Source organism: Mustelus asterias, chromosome 19, assembly GCF_964213995.1.
Source record: "Mustelus asterias chromosome 19, sMusAst1.hap1.1, whole genome shotgun sequence".
In the NCBI taxonomy this organism is placed as follows: domain Eukaryota; kingdom Metazoa; phylum Chordata; class Chondrichthyes; order Carcharhiniformes; family Triakidae; genus Mustelus; species Mustelus asterias.
Genome location: NC_135819.1, coordinates 20,158,816 through 20,182,788, shown reverse-complemented (window position 1 = coordinate 20,182,788; position 23,973 = coordinate 20,158,816). Strand labels below are relative to the sequence as shown.

General features: G+C 49.2%; 1 protein-coding gene across 3 annotated transcripts in view; it reads left to right on the top strand.

Annotated features, from left to right (window-relative positions):
• Positions 1-23,973, top strand: part of LOC144507806 (procollagen galactosyltransferase 1-like) — a 69,141-nt gene that overhangs the window by 30,537 nt on the left and 14,631 nt on the right. For 2 of the 3 annotated variants that reach the window (XM_078235117.1, XM_078235120.1), the window contains exons 3-9: positions 2,495-2,612; positions 7,949-8,083; positions 10,449-10,653; positions 13,958-14,077; positions 17,536-17,612; positions 19,116-19,222; positions 22,388-22,520. In XM_078235117.1, the coding sequence (XP_078091243.1) occupies positions 2,495-2,612; positions 7,949-8,083; positions 10,449-10,653; positions 13,958-14,077; positions 17,536-17,612; positions 19,116-19,222; positions 22,388-22,520 (895 nt within the window). Of the gene's footprint in view, positions 1-537; positions 570-2,494; positions 2,613-7,948; positions 8,084-10,448; positions 10,654-13,957; positions 14,078-17,535; positions 17,613-19,115; positions 19,223-22,387; positions 22,521-23,973 lie in introns of those variants that run through there. The other variant, XM_078235118.1, reaches the window with a different exon arrangement.

Here is a 23,973-nt window from a genome sequence, read left to right as displayed (position 1 = left end):
GAATATTTGGATTTCTTGTGGCCTCCTTAAGCAAGGGAGAAGGCAAAATAGAATCCAGTGAAAGGCTAGTCTTGTTGGGCAGCACAGTGGTCAGAGTCGCTGCCTCACAGGGCCAGGGACCCGGGTTCGATTCCCGGCTTGGGTCACTGTCTGTGTGGAGTTTGCACGTTCTCCCCGTGTCTGCGTGGGTTTCCTCCGGGTGCTCCGGTTTCCTCCCACAGTCCAAAGATGTGCGGGTTAGGTGGATTGGCCACGCTAAATTGCTCCTTGGTGTCAGGGGGATTAGCAGGGGTTACGGGGATAGGCCCTAGATGGGATTGTGGTTTGATGGGCTGAATGGCCTTCTGGACTGAAGGGATTCTATGATTTAAGGAATAATATAAACGCAGTGTGTTGTTGATGAAGCTCTTCCCATATCGTCTTCAGAGGATGGATGAATGCGGGGGCCCTGGTTTACAGCAGTGTATTGTTCAGTCAGTGTATGGTACAGTTGTGTTAATATCCATATTGTGGTCTGTTATTACCCTGCAGAACAGAAAAGGGAACAAATATATGAAACCTCAATCACTGTGAGTAGCGGAGTCTTCAAACGAGAAAACAGACCCTCTTTGCATTTGTATGGTGCCTTTCACATCCTATGGGTGTCACATCTAATGAGGCACTGGTGAAGTGTGACCTTTGTCCTCTGCAAATTACAGTACGAGGGTAGGCCAATGTCTTTCTGCTGTAGCGTTTTTTTCTTAATTTGTGGGTTATGATGACAAGTCTGTACTGGCTTGCTGCAGCTCTACTCTCCATCTCGAGTTACCTTCTTATTGAGCATCTACAGTCCTTGTGCTCCTGTGGTTATGTTATAGAATTATTATAGAGTCCCTACAGTGCAAAAGGAGGCCATTCAGCCCTTCGGGTCTGCACTGACCACAATCCCACCAAGGCCCTATTCCTGTAACCCCAGATATTTACCCTGCTCGTCCCCCTGACACTAAGGGGCAATTTAGCATGGCCAATCAATCTAACCCGCACATCTTTGGACTGTGGGAGGAAACCAGAGCACCCGGAGAAAACGGGGCGAATGTGCAGATAGCGACCCAAGGCCGGAATCGAACTTGGGTCCCTGGCACTATGAGGCAACAGTGCTAACCACCGTGCCGCATTCCAGTGTATGGACGATGAAGGAAGAGAGATACACGTGGTCAAGTATATGGATGGCACGGTGGCCCAGTGGTTAGCACTGCTGCCTCACAGCACCAGGGACCCGGGTTCAATTCCCGGCTTGGGTCACTGTCTGTGCGGAGTTTGCACATCCTCCCAGTGTCTGCGTGGGTTTCCTCCGGGTGCTCCCGTTTCTTCCCACTGCCTGAAAGACGTGCGGGTTAGGTGGATTGGCCGTGCTAAATTGCCCCTTAGTGTCAGGGGGACTAGCTGGGGTAAATGCATGGGGTTATGGAGATAGGACCTGGGTGGGATTGTGGTCGGTGCGGACTCAATGGGCTGAACGGCCTCCTTCTGTACGGTCTATGATTCTAAGTCAGGATGGTGTGCGTTTTTGGGGTGATGGTGTTCCATGATAATTGGTGCTGAATGGCAGACCTGGACTGGGAGGGGTAGAAGTGGGGAAGGTGAGTGATAGAAATGGGGGTGGGTTTGAGAATAACTATCAGATATCTAGGACCGACTTGACGGTTTACTCAGAGAGGTTGACTACTTGATGCTACTGGAGAAGTGTTGTGGCGGTGGGGGGGAGGTGGACTGATTGGCAGGATTGACAGTGGGCAGAGTGGGAGGGAATGTTATGCTTTATTGCGAGGGGAATTGAATAAAAGGGTAGGGAGGTAATGCTACAGTTGTACAGGGCACTGGTGAGATCACCTGGAGTTCTGTGTACAGCATTAGCCATCTTATTTAAGGAAAGATGTAAATATGTCAGAAAATGTTGGAATGGGCGAGTTGTCTTGTGAGGAAAGGTTGGAGAGGTTGGGCTTGTGCCCACTAGAGTTTAGAAGAGTAAGAGGCGACTTGATTGAAACATACAAGATGCTGTGAGATATTGACAGGGTGGATGTGGAGAGGATGTTTCCTCTTGTGGGAGAATCAAGAACCAGGGGGTCAATGTTTCAAAATAATGGGATTGCCTATTTAAGATAGCGATTGAGGAAAAGTTTCTTTCTCTGAGTGTCGCGAGATTTTGGAAGTCTCTCAAAAGGCGGTGGAAGATCAGCCTTTGTTTATCTTTAAGGCAGATGGAGTAGATCCTTGGTAAGTAGAAGGTCATTGGGGGTAGGCAGGAATGTGAAGTTGAGGTTAAAATTAGGCCAGCCAAAGTCTTATTGAATGGTGGGGCAGGCTTGATGGGCTGAATGGCCTACTCCTGCACCTAACTTGGATGACAAATTGAGCAGCATTGGAGCGGCTGGTCAGGCAGTTGTCTTGCTGTAATGATGGCGTCGTGTTGGATACTAACGTCCTGTGTGTGCTTTGCAATGTTGGCTTTCAGATCCTACTTCGATGAAATGGGGCCTAAGCATTGGTCCGACTCTCGATACGAGCACGTGATGAAGCTCAGGCAAGCAGCACTGAACTCAGCAAGGGATCGATGGGCTGATTATATTTTGGTAAGGACAGCACCGTTTCAGCAGAGATTCTCTGCGTGTCAGAAACACACATAATGAGCTGCAGAGATTGCTTTGGCGTTTACTGCTGCTGCCATAGGGATTGTTCAGACAATTCATTGAGTGGAGGTCTGTGTGCTTTGATCTGAATCCCAAATGCACAAGTTAGCCATAGCTCAGTGGATAGTGCTCTTGTCCCTGAGTGAGAAGGTCGTAGGTTCAAGTCCCACTCCGGAGCATAAAATCTCGGCAGACATGTTCAGTGCGGTACTGAGGGAGTGCTGCACTGTTGGGGGTACTTACTTTCAGAAAAGGTGTTAATCCAAGGCCCTCTCAGACAGGTACGAAAGGGATTTATAGAATTCATACAGTGCTGAAGGAGGCCATTTGGCCCATCGAGTCAGTACCGACCACAATCCCACCCTATTCCCGTAACCCCACATATTTACTCTGCTAATCCTCCTGACACTAGGGTCAATTTAGCATGGCCAATCAACCTAACCTGCACATCCTTGGGATGTGGGAGGAAACTGCGGCACCCAGAGGAAACCCATGTTTTTTTTATTCATTCGTGGGACGCAGGAGTCGCTGGCTGGCCAGCATTTATTATCCATCCCTAGTTGCCCTTGTTCAGAGGGCAGTTGAGAGTCAACCACATTGCTGTGGCTCTGGAGTCACATGTAGGCCAGACCGGGTAATGACGGCAGATTCCCTTCCCTAAAGGACATTAGTGAACCAGATGGGTTTTTACGACAATCGACAGTGGTTTCATGGTCATCAGTAGATTCTTAATTCCAGATATTTTTTATTGAATTCAAATATCACCATCTGCCGTGGCGGGATTCGAACCCTGGTCCCCAAGAACGTTAGCTGAGTTCCTGGATTAATAGTCAAGCGATGATACCACTAGGCCATCACCTCCCCTTTAGACACGGGGGAGAACGTGCAGACTCCGCACAGACGTGACCCAACTCAGGAATTGAACCCGGTTCCCTGGCGCTGTGAGGCAGCGGTGCTAACCACTGTGCCATCGTGCCACCGTGAGTGTGGCACTGTTTGAAGAAGAGCAAGGGAGATCTTCCCCGGTGTTGTGGCCAATATTCACCCCTCAACCGGCATCACCAAAACAGATCATCTGGTCACATGCTGTATGTGGGAGCTTGCTGTGCACATATTGATTTCCTATATTACAACAATACTTCAGAAATAGTCCATTGACAACAAAACGCTTTGGATGATCTGGGGCTGTGAAAGATGCTATAGAAATGCAAGCTCTATGAAAGACCCAGACAAGAGATGTGGCCAAGCCCCCCCAGAGGTGGAGAGCTTTGGGAACCATGGATCCAAAGTCATTTCTTCCTCCAAAGAATTGTATTTAGATGCACCACCTGTCTTTTGGTTTCTTTGTGAATATGTGACATTGGTTTAAGTCGGTGCAGACTCCATGGGCTGAATGGCCTCCTCCTCCTGCATTCCGGCAGGAATGGGCGGCACGGTAGCACAATGGTTAGCACTGCTGCTTCACAGCTCCAGGGACCTGGGTTCGATTCCCGGCTTGGGTCACTGTCTGTGTGGAGTTTGCACATTCTCCTCGTGTCTGCGTGGGTTTCCTCCGGGTGCTCCGGTTTCCTCCCACAGTCCAAAGATGTGCGGGTTAGGTTGATTGGCCATGCTAAAATTGCCCCTTAGTGTCCTGAGATGCATAGGTTAGAGGGATTAGTGGGCAAAATATGTAGGGATATGGGGGTAGGGCCTGGGTGGGATTGTGGTCGGTGCAGACTTGATGGGCCGAATGGCCTCTTTCTGTACTGTAGGGTTTCTATGATTTCTATGACTTCTATGATTTCTGTAGGGATTCTATGCAGTTTTCAATCCTACGGTGAACAAAAGGGCAGAAATCCTAAACTAGTTGGAACATAGCAAATGTTCTGTCCTAGTCACAAAGGGAGGGGTCAGAGAATTCCTTTCTCCCCATGGGCCAGTGGATTCAGCTCGATGATGAGACCAGTGTTGGGTGAGAAGGGGAATTGGAGCGCTGGGGGTATGCTTGTGGTTATGGAGCTATTAATAGTCCTGCCGGTTTTATTGAGGCGGGGTAGGTGTGCAATGTCCCTTTCGAGTTGGGTAGGTGTGAATGGAGAGTCTAATTAGAATAGGCTCACCGGACTTGGGGGCAGGAGTAGGCCATTCAGCCCTTCAAGCCTGCTCCACCACTCTGGTCGTGATCCCAGTTGCACTTTACCATCTTCCCACCCATGTCTCCCTTGTCCATCAAAATGTTTTCGACCTGGAGTCATAAAATCCAGTGCAGAAGGAGGCCATTCGGCCCACTGAGCCTGCACCAACAGCAATCCATCCATCCGTAACCCCACTATTTACCCTGCTAGTCCCCCTGACACTCGGGAGCAATTTAGCATGCCAATGCACCTAACCCGTACATCTTCGGAGTGTCTTGAATAAATTCAATCACCCCCAAACTCCAACCTTTGAGAGAAAACCATATTCTCATCTCCATCTTAATCAGTGGATCTCTTATTCTTCAACTGTGCCTGTGCGTGGACTTGCTGGAGAAATGTCAGCTAGCCGGGCCTGCAGCTGTCGGCTGGTGGATGCCCAGAATTGGTGAGGGGTGAAGGTGGAAGTTTAATCCAATTTGATCTCTTGCATCAGTGCCACGGTTTATTTTTAATCCTTTCATGGGATCTGGGCATCGCTTTACCACACCACTTGTTGCCCATCCCTGGTTGTCCTTGGACTGAGCGTCTTGCTCAGATGTTACAGAGGGCAGTTAAGAGTCAACCACATTGCTGTGGGTCTGGAGTCACATAGGAATTAGGAGCGAGAGCAGGCCATTCAGCCCTTCGAGCCTGCTCCACCATTCTGTATGATCATGGCTTGGACCTTGGTGAGACCACATTTGGAATATTGTGTGCAGTTCTGGTCACCTCACTATAAGAAGGATGTGGAAGCGCTGGAAAGAGTGCAGAGGAGATTTACCAGGATGCTGCCTGGTTTGGAGGGTGGGTCTTATGAGGAAAGGTTGAGGGAGCTAGGGCTTTTCTCTCTGGAGCGGAGGAGGCTGAGGGGAGACTTAATAGAGGTTTATAAAATGATGAAGGGGATAGATAGAGTGAACGTTCAAAGACTATTTCCTCGGGTGGATGGAGCTATTACAAGGGGGCATAACTATCGGGTTCATGGTGGGAGATACAGGAAGGATATCAGAGGTAGGTTCTTTACGCAGAGAGTGGTTGGGGTGTGGAATGGACTGCCTGCAGTGATAGTGGAGTCAGACACTTTAGGAACATTTAAGCGGTTATTGGATAGGCACATGGAGCACACCAGGATGATAGGGAGTGGGATAGCTTGATCTTGGTTTCAGATAAAGCTCGGTACAACATCGTGGGCCGAAGGGCCTGTTCTGTGCTGTACTGTTCTATGTTCTATGGCTGATCTCCATCTCGTCCTCACTCCACTTCCCTGCCTTTTCCCCACGGCCATGGGGCAGCACAGTGGTTAGCACTGCTGCCTCACAGCGCCAGGGACCCCGGGTTTGATTCCCGGCTTGGGTCACTGTCTGTGCGGGAGTTTGCATGTTCTCCCCGTGTCTGAGTGGGTTTCCTCCGCTTTCCTCCCACAGTCTGAAAGACGTGCTGGCTTAGGGTGCATTGAACCGACAGGTGCCGGAGTGTGACGACTCGGGGAATTTCACAGTAACTTCATTGCAGGGTTAATGTAAGCCTTACTTGTGACCAATAAATAAACTTTAGCCCTGCATCCCGCTTTTGATCAAATATTTATCTATCTCTTTCTTGAATCTATTGATTGGTTCTGCATCCACTGCACTCTGGGGCAGTGAGATTCACAAACCCTCAGTGAGAAGTAGCTTCTCCTTATCTCTGTCTTGAACCCCCCCCGCCTTACTCTACAACTGTGACCTCTTGTCCTGGACTGTTCTAGAAGGCGGAACATTTGGTTGACATTTACTTTATCAATCCCATTGAGTATTTTATATCCCTCAAACAAATTGCCCCTCATTCTTCTGTACTCCAGCGAGTACGAGGTCAAGCTACTCAACCGCTCCTCATACGGCAGCTCCTTTAAACCTGGAACCAGAGTGAACCTCTTCTGAACCGCCTCCAGTGCCACCACATCCAGGTAGGCCAGACCAGGCAGAGGCAGCAGATTTCCCTTCCTAAAGGATTTGCTTTTACAACAATCAATGATAGTTTCAAGGTCATCATGTCTGAGACTGTCTTTATATTCCAGATTTTTATCAATTGAATTTAAATTCCATTTGTTGCCATTGTGGGATCTGAACTCAATGTCCCCACGGTATTAACCGGACCTCTGGGTTGCTGGGTCAGTGACATTACCACTGCGCTACCATCTCCCCATAGGCAAGACTGCTGACGTACCTCTGAGAACAGTTCCAAGCCAATTGTCAGTGTCGGACTGGGTGTACCTCTCCCATCTTGTGCTTCAGCAGCTCCATGAGAATGAAATGAGCGGCACGGTGGCCCAGTGGTTAGCACTGCTGCCTCATAGTGCCAGGGACCCAGGTTCGATTCCCGGCTTGGGTCACTGTCTGTGTGGAGTCTGCACGTTCTCCCCGTGTCTGCGTGGGTTTCCTCCGGCTGCTCCGGTTTCCTCCCACAGTCCAAAGATGTGCGTGTTAAGGTGCATTGGCCGTGCCAAATTGCCTCTTAGTGTCAGGTGGACTAGCTAGGGTAAATGCATGGGGTTACAGGGATAGGGCCAGGGTGGGATTGTGGTCGGTACAGACTCGATGGGCCGAATGGCCTCCTTCTGCACTGATTCTAGTCCTTCCGAGTTGGGGAGGGCGAGAGTTGGGGAGGGATTGATTCTATGATTCTCTGAAAGGAGTTGGTGGGATGGATAGAAAGATCCTCTACCCTCTGATGTGGGAGTCCAGAACCTTTGGGCAGAAGCTTAACATTGGAGCTCGACTGTTGAGGGTGATGTTAGGAAGCGTACAGCGACGCGATAGTTATTGGATAGGCAAGTGTGTTATGGAATGTGGTTAGGTAGTTACCGTGATCATTCTCTATGCACGATGGAACAGTTTGAGAAGCAGAATGGAATATTCCTCTCTCTATCTTCCTAATAACACCCTGCCATTAGGATTTTTATACCACGGGCACCATTTCTGCTGCTCAGTTACGGGCCTCCTAGTTCCGCCGCACTGTCTGCACTCTCGTCATGCTCAGAGGCGTTGGCAGGTGCCCAGTGCCACCCTGCCTGGGCACGGTGTTTGTTTGGCACAGTCTCCGGGCGGCGATCTGGTCCCTGCTCACCGATGCTTTGCTTCTTTTCAGTTTCTCGACACAGACAATTTCCTGATGAACCCGGACACCCTGAACCTTCTTATCGCGGAGAACAAGACCGTTGTTGCCCCGATGTTGGACTCGCGCTCAGCCTATTCCAATTTCTGGTGTGGGATGACCTCGGAGGTAGGTCGAGGGCAACATTCTTCCTCAACTCCCATTTCATGCTTCAGCTTCATCTCAACTGATGGCCTTGAATGGTCTCAGATTCTCTGAAGAGTTTATGGTGTGCGCTTTGATTCCAGTCCCCTGTCAGCCTCTTTCTCTAAGCCCCAAGCATTCATCTGCCTTCTTCAGATTCCCCAGAGCATGCTCTCTAACTCTCCACACTCCCTAACTCTCTCTCTCTCTAACTCTCTCTCTCTCTCTCTCTCTAACTCACTCTCTCTCTCTCTAACTCTCTCTCTCTCTAACTCTCTCTCTCTCTAACTCTCTCTCTCTCTAACTCTCTCTCTCTCTAACTCTCTCTCTCTTTCTAACTCTCTCTCTCTCTCTCTCTAACTCTCTCTCTCTCTCTAACTCTCTCTCTCTCTAACTCTCCACACTCCATAACTCTCTCTCTCTAACTCGCTCTCTCTAACTCTCTCTCTCTCTCTAACACTCTAACTCTCTCTCCCTCTCTAACTCTCTCTGTCTCTCTAACTCTCTCTCTAACACACTCACTCTCTCTCTCTCTAACTCTCTCTTTCTATCTCTCTAACTCTCTCTTTCTAACTCTCTCTCTCTCTCTAACTCTCTCTCTCTCTCTAACTCTCTCTCTCTCTAACTCTCCACACTCCCTAACTCTCTCTCTCTCTCTCTTTCTAACTCACTCTTTCTCTCTAACACCCTCTCCCTCTCTAACTCTCTCTGTCTCTCTAACTCTCTCTCTAACACTCTCTCTCTAACTCTCTCGCTAACTCTCTCTTTCTAACTCTCTCTCCCTCTAACTCTCTCTCTCTCTATCTCTCTCTCTCTCTATCTCTCTCTCTCTATCTCTCTCTCTCTCTAACACACTCTCTAACACTCTCTCTCTCTAACACTCTCTCTCTCTAACACTCTCTCTCTCTAACTCTCTCTCTCTAACACTCTCTCTCTCTAACACTCTCTCTCTCTAACACTCTCTCTCTAACTCTCTCTCTCTCTCTCTAACTCTCTCTCTCCCTGACTCTCTCTCTCTCCCTGACTCTCTCTCTCTCTCTCTCCCTGACTCTCCCTCTCTCTCCCTGACTCTCCCACTCTCTCCCTGACTCTCCCTCTCTCTCCCTGACTCTCCCTCTCTCTCCCTGACTCTCCCTCTCTCTCCCTGACTCTCCCTCTCTCTCCCTGACTCTCTCTCTCTCTCTCTCTCCCTGACTCTCTCTGACTCTCTCACTCGCTCTCACTCTGTCCCTCTCGCTTTCGCTCTCGCTCTGTCCCCCTCTCTCTCGCTCTCTCACTCTGTCCCTCTCTCTCGCTCTGTCTCTCTCTCTCTCTCATTAACATTATCTGTGCTCTGGTTGTTGTCCCTCCTGCTGGTGGAAACACATCCTCTCCATTTACTCCTATCAAACTTCATATTAACTATTTCTTCCCCTCTCTTTGCCCCTCCTGTCCTCTGGTAGTATTTAGTGATACCCTCTGCATTGTGAATGTGCTGCTAATGTGTTTGATGGTGTGCTGGGCCGTGAAGTGGGGTTCAGGAGAGAGTTGTTAATGTTTGCTGCCATTTCCCAGTTGAGGTGCCTCGGTGCACTGTCACCCTGAGGTGCTGCCTGCATTCTGCATCTCACCAGCTGGTGGGTGCCCATTGTGGGAAATCAGTCGCTCGGTTCCTCTGATTAGGGGAGACACGCTCTCTGCTCCCGGCCCCCGCTACACACACAGCAAAGATCGGGTCACACTGGAGCTGACAGGGATTGGTTGAGAGATGTATTTACTTCACACTTCCTGCACTGCTGCTTCAGTCTTAACCTGCGATGGAATGAGTGTATTCAGGCTTCTATCACTGTGCTGCAACCCTGGACCAGTCTGGTATCATTGCGCTCCAACCCTGTACTAGCTTCATATGACACCATATTCCAACCCTGTACCAGCCTGGTCTCACCGCGCTCCAACTCTGTACCAGTCTGGTATCACCACGCTCCAACTCTGTACCACACATGGTATCCTGGCGCTCCAACTCTGTACCACGCTGGTCTCACCGCACTCCAACTCTATGCCAGTCTGGTATCACCGTGATCCAACTCTGTGCCAGTCTGGTATCACCACGCTCCAACTCTGTACCACACATGGTATCCTGGCGCTCCAACTCTGTGCCACGCTGGTCTCACCGCGCTCCAACTCTGCATCAGTCTGGTATCATCGTGATCCAACTCTGTACCAGACTTTAATATTGCCCTTAAACCGGTTCCTTGTGGTGCCCAGGGGGTTAGTTGCCTGACATTGGCCTGAGCCCCTTGCCGACACGGTTCTTTTTCCTGTGTCGATATCTGACGTTGTGTTGCACAGTAATGCTTTCTTTCCCTGGCAGGGTTATTACAAGCGGACCCCGGCGTACGTCCCCATACGGAAACGGGACCGGCTTGGCTGCTTCCCGGTGGTCATGGTCCACTCCACCATGCTGATCGACCTTCGCAAAGAGGCCTCCAAGCAACTGGCGTTTTACCCCCCGCACCCCGACTATACCTGGTCTTTTGACGACATCATTGTCTTTGCATTCTCGTGCCGGCAAGCAGGTGAGCAGCAGGATCCAACCCCCTGGACGTGACTAAGTGCCGTGGAGCTGTGCAGGGATGCGAGCTGGTCGCAGCATTCAAACCTGGGCTGACTATGTGGTCAGTGTCTGAGGCTGCACAACAAGGCACCTCAGCGAAATAATCCCTTAATCCTGCATATATAAGTGGCACAGTGGTTAGCACTGCTGTCTCACAGCGCCAGGGACCCGGGTTCGATTCCCAGCTTGGGTGTCTGTGTGGAATTTGCACGTTCTCCCTGTGTCTGCGTGGGTTTCCTTTTTTTTCCCCCTGAACAGGCGCCGGAGTGTGGGCGACGAGGAGATTTTCACAGTAACGTCACTGCAGTGTTAATGTAAGCCTTACTTGTGACACTAATAAATAAACTAAACTAAGTGCGCGTTAGCTTTCTGGTTGGTGTGGGAATTGTGAAGATGGGCACAGCCAGTGAACGATGGCAACGTGGGGATAGAAAATAGGAGCAGGAGGAGGCCATTCAGCCCTTCGAGCATTTGTCGAGCGGGTGCAGACATGATGGGCTGAATGGCTTCCTTTGCTGCAACCATTCCACAATTCACGTTTATCTCACAATGGCACGGTGGTTAGCACTGCTGCCTCACAGCGCCAGGGACCCAGGTTCGATTCCCAGCTTGGGTCACTGTCTGTGCAGAGTCTGCACATTCTCCCCGTGTCTGCATGGGTTTCATCCGGGTGCTCCGGTTTCCTCCCACAGCCTGAAAGACGTGCTGGTTAGGGTGCATTGGCCGTGCTAAATTCTCCCTCAGTGTACCCGAACAGGAGTGTGGCAACCAGCGGATTTTCACAGTAACTTCATTGTAGCGTTAATGTCAGCCTACTTGTGACACTAATAAATAAACAAGCGTACTCAAGCCTTTTGCATTCAAATAATAGTTTGGTCGGACAGAACTTGCGTATTGCTGAAAGGAGAGACATGCTATCAAATCTTTTCAGTTTGCACTCATCAGGACAGATTGGCCAGAATACCAAACCTGTAAGGAAACAACAATGTTGTTTGTTGGCACAGCGGTCAGCACTGCTGACTCATAGCGCCAGGGACCCAGGTTCAGTTCTGGTCTTGGGTCACTGTCTGTGTGGAGTCTGCGCGTTCTCCCCGTGTCTGCGTGGGTTTCCTCCGGGTGCTCAGGTTTCCTCCCACACTCCAAAGATGTGATTGTTAGGTTGATTGGCCATGCTAAATTTACCCTAGTGTCGGGGGGATTAGCAGGGTAAATATATGGGGTTACAGGAATGGGGCCTCGGTGGGATTGTGGTCGGTGTAGACTCGAAGGGCCGAATGGCCTCCTTCTGCACTGTAGGGATTCTATTCTAAAATTCAAAAAAATTGGGTGGCACAGTGGTTAGCACTGCTGCCTCACAGCGCCAGGGACCTGGGTTCGATTACTGGCTTGGGTCACTGCCTATATGGAGTTTGCACGTTCTCCCTGTGCCTGTGTGGGTTTCCTCCGGGTGCTCCGATTTTCCCCCACACTCTTAACGCAGGTTAGATGGATTGGCCGTGCTAAATTGCCCCTTTATGTCGGGGATTAGCAGGGTAAATACATGGGGTTACAGGGATAGGGCCTGGGTGGGATTGTTGTTGGTGCAGGCTCGATGGGCCGAATGGCCTCCTGCACTGTAAATTCTATGAATTCATACTGCATGAGAAGAGAGTGCTGATTGGTTGGCGATAAATGCTGGTGTATCCAGTAATGCCCGCATCCCGCAAAATTAGTTTTTAAAAAGCGGACTCTTGTTGGCAGAGGCGTTGCCCTGGTGCATGCACCAGGGGACAGTTAATTGCCAAGCTTTGACAGCATGTCTTTTTATTCAACAATACCTTTTTAATTTAAAAATAAAAGTCTTTTTAAGTTTATTTATTAGTCACGAGTAAGGCTTACATTAACACTGCAATGAAGTTACTGTGAAATTCCCCTAGTCGCCACACTCCGGCACCTGTTCAGGTCAATGCACCCTAACCACAATGCACCTAAATTCCCTTGAATGAAAGCTATGACTGTGTCCTCTGACCTTCATCACACCTTTCTAGATGACTATTGTTAAACGGTGAAGAGACACCTCTGGGGAAGTTGCGTTAGTGCTTCCGAACGGGCCACCGAGCTTGGGTGTTAAAGTGACACAGGAACAGGATGAGGCCATTCAGTCCCTCTAGCCTGTAGCGTCATTCACTTAGATCCTGGCTGACCTGTATCTTCCATTGCTCCACATCCCTCAGTTCCATTGCCCAACAAATCATAGAAACCCTACAGTGCAGAAGGAGGCCATTCGGCCCATCGAGTCTGCACCGACCACAATCCCACCCCACATATTTACCCACTAATCCCTCTAACCTACGCATCCCAGGACTCTAAGGGGCAATTTTTAACCTGGCCAATCAACCTAACCACACATCTTTGGACTGTGGGAGGAAACCGGAGCACCCGGAGGAAACCCACGCAGACACGAGGAGAATGTGCAAACTCCACACAGACAGTGACCTGAGCCGGGAATCGAACCCGGGACCCTGGAGCTGTGAAGCAGCAGTGCTAACCACTGTGCTATCGTGCCGCAAATATCTTGTCAAGCTCATTTTTGACATTGCTGAACCCCCCCCTCAGCCTCCGCAATCCTCTGGGGATATGGCGAGAGCTTCCTGCTTGCAAATTGGCTGCCATATTTCCTACATTACATCCGTGATTGCACTTTGAAAGTACTTAATTGGATGCCCGTTGGAGTGTCCTGAACTCATGAAAGACGCTATATAAATGTTTTATCACACACGCACATATCATGTATCTACGTCACAATGTACCAAACTTCAGCACATATCTTGTATAAACTTAACCAATACCCATGGATCCTGCATTGTACCTGGGGCGACCAGACAGAAGTTTATAAAATTATGAGGGGTATGGATAGGGTGAACAGTTGGAAGCTTTTTCCCAGGGGCAGAAATGGCAATTACAAGGGGGCATAAGTTCAAGATAAGGGGGGAAAGGGTCAGTGGAGATGTGAGGGGTAAGTTTTTACACAGAGGGCCTGGAATGCCCTGCCAAGTGAGGTGGTTGAGGCAGTTACGTTAGCGACATTTAAGACTTATCTGAATAGACACAAGAACAGACGGGGAATAGAGGGATACAAGCGGTTGGTCTAGATAGGACAATGTGATCGGCGCAGGCTTGGAGGGCCAAAGAGCCCGTTCCTGGGCTGTACTGTTCTTTGTTCCCATTAATGTGCCTCACAGGGTGAATGTTGCTGCACTAATACAAATGTTTTGCCTCTGTTTCAGGGGTCCAGATGTATATCTGTAATAAAGAACACTATGGGTTCCTGCAGGTGCCACTGAAGTCAACCAGCACCATGCAGGACGAGGTGGACAGCTTCACCCACGTGCATTTGGAGGTTATGGGTAAGTGACACGGTGTGTTTTCGTGTGTGTGTGTGTGTGTTTGTGTGTGCGGGTGCGGGGGGGGGGGGGGGGGGGGTGGATATCAGGCTTGATGTCCGTGACCGCACTGACTGACGTGTACATTCCCAGCTACAGGTCAAATCGGGCTAACTTTACGTTGCGGCTGTGTTTGCGGAAGGATATATTGGCCTTGGAGGGAGTGCAGAGAAGGTTCACCAGGTTGATACCAGAGATGAGGGGTGTTGATTATGAGGAGAGACTGAGCAGATTGGGTTTGTACTCGTTGGAATTTAGAAGGCTGAGGGGGGATCTTATAGAGACCTATAAGATAATGAAGGGGCTGGATGGGGTAGAGGTGGAGAGATTCTTTCCACTTAGAAAGGAAACTAGAACTAGAGGGCACAGCCTCAAAATAAAGGGGGGGTCAGTTTAGGACAGAGTTGAGGAGGAACTTCTTCTCTCAGAGGGTGGTGAATCTCTGGAATTCTCTGCCCACTGAAGTGGTGGAGGCTACCTCGTTGAATATGTTTAAATCACGGATAGATGGTAAGGGAATTATGGGTTATGGGGATCAGGCGGGTAAGTGGAACCGATCCACTTCAGATCAGCCATGATCTTATTGAATGGCGAGGCAGGCTCGAGGGGCTAGATGGCCTACTCCTGCTCCTATTTCTTATGTTCTTATGTTCTCCCCCCCCTTCCTTTCCTGCGATGTGGGCCGCCGATGCTTGTTGCCCATCCCTAATTGCCCTTGAAATGAGTGGCTTGCTCGAGCCATTTCAGAGTCGACCACATTTGCTGTGGCTCTGGAGTCACCTGTAGGTCAGGCCGGGTAAGGACGGCAGACTTCCTTCCCCGTCACTGAACCAGATGGGTTTTTAATGATAATTGTTGAGAGTTGGCGTGGTAATCATTACTGAGACTCACTTTATAATTCCAGACTTTAATTTATATCCTACCAGCTGCCGTGGTGGGACTTGAACACTCTGGATTACTCACCCAGTGATCTTAGCACTGCGCCACTGTCTCCTCCCCAAGGATAAGTTTACTTTACGGGGTGAAAGCAAATGACTGCGGATGCTGGAATCTGAAACCAAAAGAGAAAACGCTGGAAAATCTCAGCAGGTCTGGCAGCATCTGTAAGGAGAGAAAAGAGCTGACGTTTCGAGTCCAGATGACCCTTTGTCAAAGCTAAAAGGCAGAGAAAGTGGGAGACATTTATACTGCAGGGGGAGGGAATGAAAGATGAGTCATAGCCACAGAAACCAGGGGAAAAGCTGCTAATGGCAGCCCATAGAGAAAATAGAAGGTGTGAATGGGCAAACGGCAGAGAAGCTGTAATGAGAGGGTAAACTGTGACAGATGAAGATGTTGCCGGCACTTTACACCTTCCGGTCTCAACATCGAATTCAACAACTTCAGATGATTCGCTCTACCCCACCTCCACCCCTTTGTTTTCATGCTATTTTATTTAATTTTTTACTGTTCTCTACCTTTTATTTCTTTATGGTCTTTCTTCATTTTTCTTCCCCCTCCCCCTGCTCTTTCCCCCTACTTCACCCCCCTTCCCTTACCTTTTCTCCCCCCCGCTTCCCCTTTTCTAAACTTTACCTCTGTCCCACCCATTTCCCCCTCCCCCCACATCTTCATCTGTCACAGTTCACCCTCTCATTACAGCTTCTCTGCTGTTTGCCCATTCACACCTTCTCTCTACGGGCTGCCATTAGCAGCCTTTCCCCTGGTTTCTGTGGCTATGACTCATCTTTCATTCCCTCCCCCCTGCAGTATAAATACCTCCCACTTTCTATGCCTTTTAGCTTTGACAAAGGGTCATCTGGACTCGAAACGTCAGCTCTTTTCTCTCCTTACAGATGCTGCCAGACCTGCTGAGATTATCCAGCATTTTCTCTTTTGGTTTCAGATTCCAGCATCCGCAGTAATTTGCTTTTACTCAAACTGTACATTATCTTGTTTTTTGTTTTCAGGATTCCTTTTCAGAATCCTTTTTATAGTGAGGACAGTTTGATTTTGGAGTTGATTGTATCAAAATTATGGGGCGATATTTGGACAAACCAAAGAAGAACGTACAGGGTAAGTGGTAGGACTCTGAAGAGTGCAGTTGAACAGAGGGATCTGGGAATACAGGTACAGAATTCCCTAAAAGTGACGTCACAGGTGGATAGGGTTGTAAAGAGTGCCTTTGGTACATTGGCCTTTATAAATCGGAGTATCGAGTATAAAAGTTGGAGTGTTATGGTAAGGTTATATAAGGCATTGGTGAGGCCGAATTTGGAGTATTGTGTACAGTTTTGGTCACCTAGTTACAGGAAGGATGTAAATAAGATTGAAAGAGTGCAGAGAAGGTTCACAAGGATGTTGCCGGGACTTGAGAAGCTGAGTTACAGAGAGAGATTGAATAGGTTGGGACTTTATTCCTTGGAGCGTAGAAGATTGAGGGGCGATTTGATAGAGGTGTATAAGATTTTGATGGGTATAGATGGAGTGAATGCAAGCAGGCTTTTTCCGCTGAGGTTAGGGGAGAAAAAAACTGGAGGGCATGGGTTAAGGGTGAAAGGAGAAAAGTTTAAAGGGAATATTAGGGGGGGGCTTCTTCACGCAGAGAGCGGTGGGAGTGTGGAATGAGCTGCCGGATAAAGTGGTAAAAAGCTTGGACGGGTTCATGGATGAGAGGGGTGTGGAGGGATATGGTCCAAGTGCAGGTCAGTGGGACTAGGCATAAAATGGTTCGGCACAGCCAAGAAGGGCCAAAGGGCCTGTTTCTGAGCTGTAATTTTCTATGGTTCTCTGATAGCACACAAGGTTTAAAGTTTATTTTATTAGTCACAAGTACACTGCAATGAAGTTACTGTGAAAATCCCCTATTCGCCACACTCCAGCACCTGTTCGGGTAACACTGAGGGAGAATTTAGCACGGCCAATGCACCCTAACCAGCACGTCTTTCAGACTGTGGGAGGAAACTGGAGCACCCGGAGGAAACCCACGCAGACACGGGGAGAATGTGCAGACTCCACACAGACAGTGACCCAAGCCGGGAATCGAACCTGGGTCTCTGGCGCTGTGAGGCACCAGTGCTGACCCCTGTGCCACCATGCTGCCCCAGGGGGAGGGAAGGAGAAGCCCATTTTATAAAAGCCACATGCTGCTGCGATTTAGGATGCCCTACTTGAGAGACTGGTGGAAGGAGATTCGATGGCAACCCTCGAGCAGGAACTGGACAAACCCTCGAAAAGGAAAGTTGCTGGTTTATGTGGCAAGAGCAGGCAGAGTGGGACTAATTGGAGTGGCTCTTCCAAAGAGCCAGTATAGGCTCGATGGGCTGCAAGGTCTCCTGTTCAATGAATAGATGGATGGCTGCAGCGGAGATGGTGTACACTCCGTGTCTGCGCGACATCCAGTGGCAAATGGTCCATATTGTGACAATGTGTTTATGTTTCAGTGAAGTATCCCCCCATGGAGCCATCCAAGTACTTGTCTGTGTCCCCAAAGTACCCGGACAAGATGGACTTCGATGAGGTAAGATTTTATCCTAACTTGCTCTTGGGGCGTGATGGTGGCTTTCAAGGCCGGCACATGTCGGTCACCCCTTCCCTTGTGGGCCTGAGAAGCTTGTGATGCAGCCCTCTTAGTGAGGGTGTGCTGCTAGAGGTTTCAGAATTGTGACCCCGGAGCAGTGAAGAATACTGAAAGGCCGGGGTAGAGTGGACACGGGGAAGATGTTTCCATTAGTCGGAGAGACCAAGATCCAAGGGTGCAGTCTCAGAGCAAAGGGACGACCCTTTAGAACTGAGATGAGGAGAATAGTAAATTGGAATATTATTTAAATGGAGAAAAATTACATCGTGCGACTGTGCAGAGGGACCTGGGGGTCCTTGTGCACGAATCGCAAAAACTCAGTCTGCAGGTGCAACAGGTGATCAAGAAGGAGAATGGAATGTTGGCCTTTATCGCGAGGGGGATAGAATATAAAAGCAGGGAGGTCTTGCTGCAACTGTACAAGGCACTGGTGAGGCCACAACTGGAGTACTGTGTGCAGTTTTGGTCCCCTTATTTGCGAAAGGATATATTGGCCTTGGAGGGAGTGCAGAGAAGGTTCACCAGGTTGATACCAGAGATGAGGGGTGTAGCTTATGAGGAGAGATTGAACAGATTGGGTCTGTACTCGTTGGAGTTTAGAAGGATGAGGGGTGATCTTATAGAGACATATAAGATAATGAAGGGGCTGGAGAGGGTAGAAGTGGAGAGATTCTTTCCACTTAGAAGGGAAACCAGAACTAGAGGGCACAGCCTCAAAATAAGGGGGGGCCGGTTCAGAACAGAGTTGAGGGGGAACTTCTTCTCTCAGAGGGTAGTGAATCTCTGGAAGTCTCTGCCCATTGAAGTGGTGGAGGCTTCCTCGTTGAATATGTTTAAATCACGGGTAGATAGTTTTCTGATCGATAAGGGAATATGGGGATATGGGGAGCAGGCGGGTAAGTGGAACTGATTCGCTTCAGATCAGCCATGATCTTGTTGAATGGCGGGGCAGGCTCGAGGGGCTAGATGGCCTACTCCTGCTCCTATTTCTTATGTTCTTAGGAGGAATTTCTTCAGCCAGAGAGTGGTGAATCTGTGGAATTCATTGCCGCAGGAGGCTGTGGAGGCCAGGTCACTGAGTGTATTTTAGACAGATGGATGGGTTCTTGATTGGTAAGGGAATAAAGATTAGGGGGAAAAGGTGGGAGAATGGGGTTGATAAACTTATCAACCGTGATCGAATGGACTCAATGGGCCGAATGGCCGCGTTCTGCCCCTACATCTTGGGTCCCAAGTTGGGAAGATGGGGAATCCAGAGTGTTCTGGAAACATTGCCGCTCTTGTACTCGATGTTAGTCGCGCCGCCTCTGATTAAATGCCTTCTTGTTAACCGGGAATCCACTCTCTGCGGGCGTCAGTGCGGTGACTTACGCAAACCTGTCTTATTGGAAGCTACCTCACTGATCATCCAATTTGAAACATTTCTTGCCTTTCATCTTCTAGATTTTCCTGATTAACTTGAAGCGTCGCCCAGACAGGAGAGAGCGAATGCTTCGCTCTCTATACGAGCAGGAAATAGCGTGTAAAGTCATCGATGCCGTCGATGGAAGGTAGCAATTTTATAAACAGTAGCTGAGACAGTGCGTGCGACACGGTTACATCCTGATGTTAACCTTCCCATAGAACCTACTGCGCTCGACTCTGGCCTCCATGTTCCAAAAGAGGGCGGCACAGTGGTTAGCACTGCTGCCTCACAACACCAGGCTCCTGGATTCAATTCCGGCCTCGGGTGACACACAAACTCTGTGTGGAGTCTGCACATTCTCCCCGTGTCTGCATGGGTTTCCTCTGGGTGCTCAGGTTTTCTCCCACAGTCCAAAGATGTGCCGGTTAGGTGGATTGGCCATGGTAAGTTGTCCCTTAGTGTCAGGGGGATTAGCCGGGCAAATACGTGGTGTTATGAGAATGGGACCTGGGTGGGATTGTTGTCAGTGCAGGCTTGATGGACTGAATGGCCTCCTTCTGCACTGTAGGGATTCTATGATTCTATGAAGGTGCAAAATAAAATGTTTACAAAGATGATAGCAGAACTAAAAGGCAATGACTATCAGTAAAGCTAGGTCAAGATAAGACAGAGATGTACAGAGACTACATAGGGGAGAAGGAAAGGAGAGAGTGCAGAATGGAGTGTTACAGTCATAGCTAGGGTGTAGAGAAAGATCAGCTAATATAAGGTAGGTCCATTCAAAAGTCTGACGGCAGCAGCGAAAAAGCTATTCTTGAGTCAGTTGGTACGTCACCTCAGACTTTTGTATCTTTTCCCCGATGAAAGAAGGTGGAAGAGAGAATGTCCGGGGTGCGTGGGGTCCTTAATTATGCTGGCTGCTTTGCTGAGGCAGCGGGAAGTGTAGACAGAGTCAATGGATGGGAGGCTGGTTTGCGTGATGGATTGGGCTACATTCACAACTCTTTGTATGTGTCCATTTATCTAAATCAAAAACCAATCTTCTTCTCGAAAGATTTAAAGTTAAAGTAAAAGTTTATTTATTAGTCACAAGTAAGGCTTACATTGACACAGCATTGAAGTTACTGTGAAATTCCTCTTGTTGCCACACTCCGGTGCCTGTTCGGGTCAATGCACCCTAACCAGCACGTCTTTCAGATTGTGGGAGGCACCTGGAGGAAACCCACGCAGACACGGGGAGAACGTGCAAACTCCACACAGACAGTGACCCAAGCCGGGAATTGAACCTGGATCTCTGGTGCTGTGAGGCAGCAGCGCTAACCACTGTGCCACCGCGCCGCCCCCATTTCTTAATGGTAGAATGAGGATGTGGAGGAATTTGGAGATGGAGACCTGGAATCAATCCAGTGGCAGGAAAGATAAACAGCAAAGTGGAAAAGCAAAGTTGATGGGTGAGGGGGATGCTTTGGGTGAGCTGAAATTGTGGAGGTGAAGGCAAGACGCTGAAGGCCCGAGGTCTCGCCAGCGGTGGGAGTAAACGTGTGCTCTGTTCCTGGCGGTGCAAGATGGAAATCTTAGCAACAGACTGGGTATGGGGTTTAATGCGGAGGTTGGGTCTGAGCAGGGTGCCGAGGTACATTGCCATATTTGGTTTGAGCAGAGGGCCAGTTGGGTCGATGGAGTTGCATCCAGGCACTGACATGATTCTCAGTGTGAAGCTGTAGGAATGTGGATTAATAGCCCAACAGATGGCTCACCTAGTTTGCCAGTTTGAGATGAAAATGAGATGTAAGGGAAACCAGGACACTCCATCATTGGGAAGGAGACAGGAAGATGGTAATATGGTATTGCCAACCAAAGGCCCTGCCATCAATTGGCGCTGATGTAGGAGCTGTAGGAAACTTGCCTGTAGATGTTCAGTCAGTGTTTCGCTTTTATCCCATGAGAATTTAGTTTCCGAGCCGCAGCGATTTGGAAAACACTCTTGTCTGCACAGCGATAATCAAAGCCAGCTGTATAAAGCTTGTGATTTTGGGTTTGTTTTGGAAATTCAGAAGTGATGAGTTCACCGCCGGCAGCATCTGCACCAATTCATGGCAGGGCCTGTGGATGGCAATACCATGAATATTACCATCTTCCTGTCTCCTTCCTAATGATGGAGTGTCCGAGATTCCCTCCCATCCCATTTTCAGCTCAAACTGGCAAATTAGGTGAGGCATGTGTTGGGCTATTAATCTACGTTCAGTCATCGTATTCAGTTAAAAAAAGACATAGGGTGAGGTTTTCCACGCAGTGTGCTAGAATCATAGAATCCCTACAGTGCAGAAGGAGGCCATTCGACCCATCGAGTCTGCACCAACCACACAATCCCCCTATTGCCGTAACCCCACATATTTATTCTGCTAATCCCCCTGACACTACGGGGCAATTGAGCATGGCCAATCCACCTAACCCGCACATCTTTGAACCGTGAGAGGGAACCGGAGCATCTGGAGGAAACCCACGCAGACACGGGGAGAACGTGCAAACTCCTCACAGACAGTGACCCAAGCCGGGAATCGAACCCGGGTCCCTGGCGCTGTGAGGCAGCAGTGCTAACCACTGTGCCACCCACACCGTGCTGTGTGTTTTTCAGAGGTGGCCTGCCTTTGGTCAACGGTGGGATCTTCCGGTCCTGCCATTATCCACGGGGCTCTCTGTTGAATGCGCCCTCATTGCTGGGAAACCCGCGGCGGAGGTGCGCTGTCGGTGGGACTGGAAGATCCCGCCGGCATGAACGGCCAGACAAATCTGACCATAGAATGGATTACATGTTCTACAACCATTGTATGGAGTGATTCCAGATGTGGCTGGGCCTTCAGAGCTCCAAGAATCTATTGTACCACTTTCATAGAATCCCTATAGTGCAGAGGGATGCCATTTGGCCCATTGAGTCTGCACCGCTTCTCCAACAGAGCATTCTGCCCAGGCCCTACTCCCATAGTCCCACATATTTACCCCACTAATTCCCCTACCCTACACATCTTGGGACACCAAGAGGCAATTTATCATGGCCAATCCACCTAACCTACACATCTTTGGAGCGTGAGGGGAAACCAGAGCACCCGGAAGAAACCCACGCAGACACGGGGAGAAGGTGCAGACTCCACACAGACAGTCACCCAAGGACAGAATTGAACCCGGGTCCCTGGCGCTGTGAGGCAGCAATGTTAACCACCGTGCCGCCCACTTGCTGCCATTTGTTATATTCTTCTTTGGTGTTGGTCCCCTGAAATGGGCTAATATTTTTTCCCATGAATCTTCTCAACAGAGCTTTCAACAGCAGCCAGATAAAAGCGCTCGGCATCACAATGATGGCGGATTATCAAGACCCATACTCGGGGCGACCCCTGACCAAGGGGGAAATGGGCTGCTTTCTCAGTCACTACAATGTCTGGAAAGAGGTAAGGAGTCTCAGTGTTGGGCGAGGACCCGTGGGAGTTTGGTTCGCCCAGCTGGTACTGCCACTTATAATTCTAATAGGGCAGCTGTACTGAGACTTCATCGCAAATCACAAACCCCGTGGCACTTGCTGTGGCCCAGTGAGTGCTGAAGCATCAACATCATCATTTGTCATTCCCGCACTGAGGATCAGGGATTAACAAAGAACAGTACAGCACAGGAACAGGCCCTTCGGCCCTCCAAGCCTGCGCCGATCACAGTATCCTATCTAGACCAACCGTCTGTATCCCTCCATTCCCCATCTGTTCATGTGTCTATCCAGATAAGTCTTAAATGTCGCTAATGTAACTGCCTCAACCACCTCACTTGGCAGTGCATTCCAGGCCCCCACCACCCTCTGTGTAAAAAAACTTCCCCCGCCCGTCTCCACTGAACCTTTCCCCCCTTATCTTGAACTTGTGCCCCCTTGTAATTGTCATTTCTGCCCCTGGGAAAAAGCTTCCAACTGTTCACCCTATCCACACCCCTCATAATTTTATAAACTTTTATCAGGTCGCCCCTCAGCCTCCGTCTTTTCAGGGAGAACAATCCCAGTTTATTCAATCTCTCCTCATAGCGAATACCCTCCATACCAGGGAACATCCTGGTAAACCTTTTCTGTACTCTCTCCAAAGCCTCCATGTCCTTTTGGTAGTGTGGTGACCAGAATTGGACACAGTTTTCCAAATGTGGCCTAACCAACATTTTATACAACTGTAACATAATTTGCCAACTTTTATACTCGATGCCCTGGCCGATGAAGACGAGCATGCCTTATGCTTTCTTCACCACCTTTTCCACCTGTACGGCCACTTTTAAGGATCTGTGGGCCTGTGCTCCCAGATCTCTGTGTGTCGATGCTCCTGATGGTTCTACCATTTATTTTATAGCTCCCACCTGAATTGGATCGACCAAAATGCATCACCTCGCATTTGTCTGGACTAAATTCCATCTGCCATTTCTCCGCCCAATGTTCCAGCCTATCTATATCCTGCTGTATTCTCTGACAATCTTCATCACTATCCGCAACTCCAGCAGTCTTAATATCACCCGCAAACTTGCTCATCAGACCAGCTACATTTTCTTCCAAGTCGTAAGATATTGACTGAAGTTCTTTGACAATCTGCTCAATATATTAATTCGATTAAATGCCAACATTTTAAAATATGCAGACATCAGTTGCCTGGAAATGATTTTCCACACGTATTTCTCCTTTTCCTCTTCTTGAGCCAAAGAGCCACATAAACTCTGAAAGAAAGTCTTAAAATTGTGTAAGTTCCTGCCTAGGCCTCAGCTGGAACGTGGTGGCCAGAGGCTGGATAGGCTGGGACTTCCTTCCCTAGGGTGTAAGAGGATGAGGGGGTGACCTGATAGAGGTTTATAAAATCATGAGGGGCGTTGATAAGGTCTTTTCCC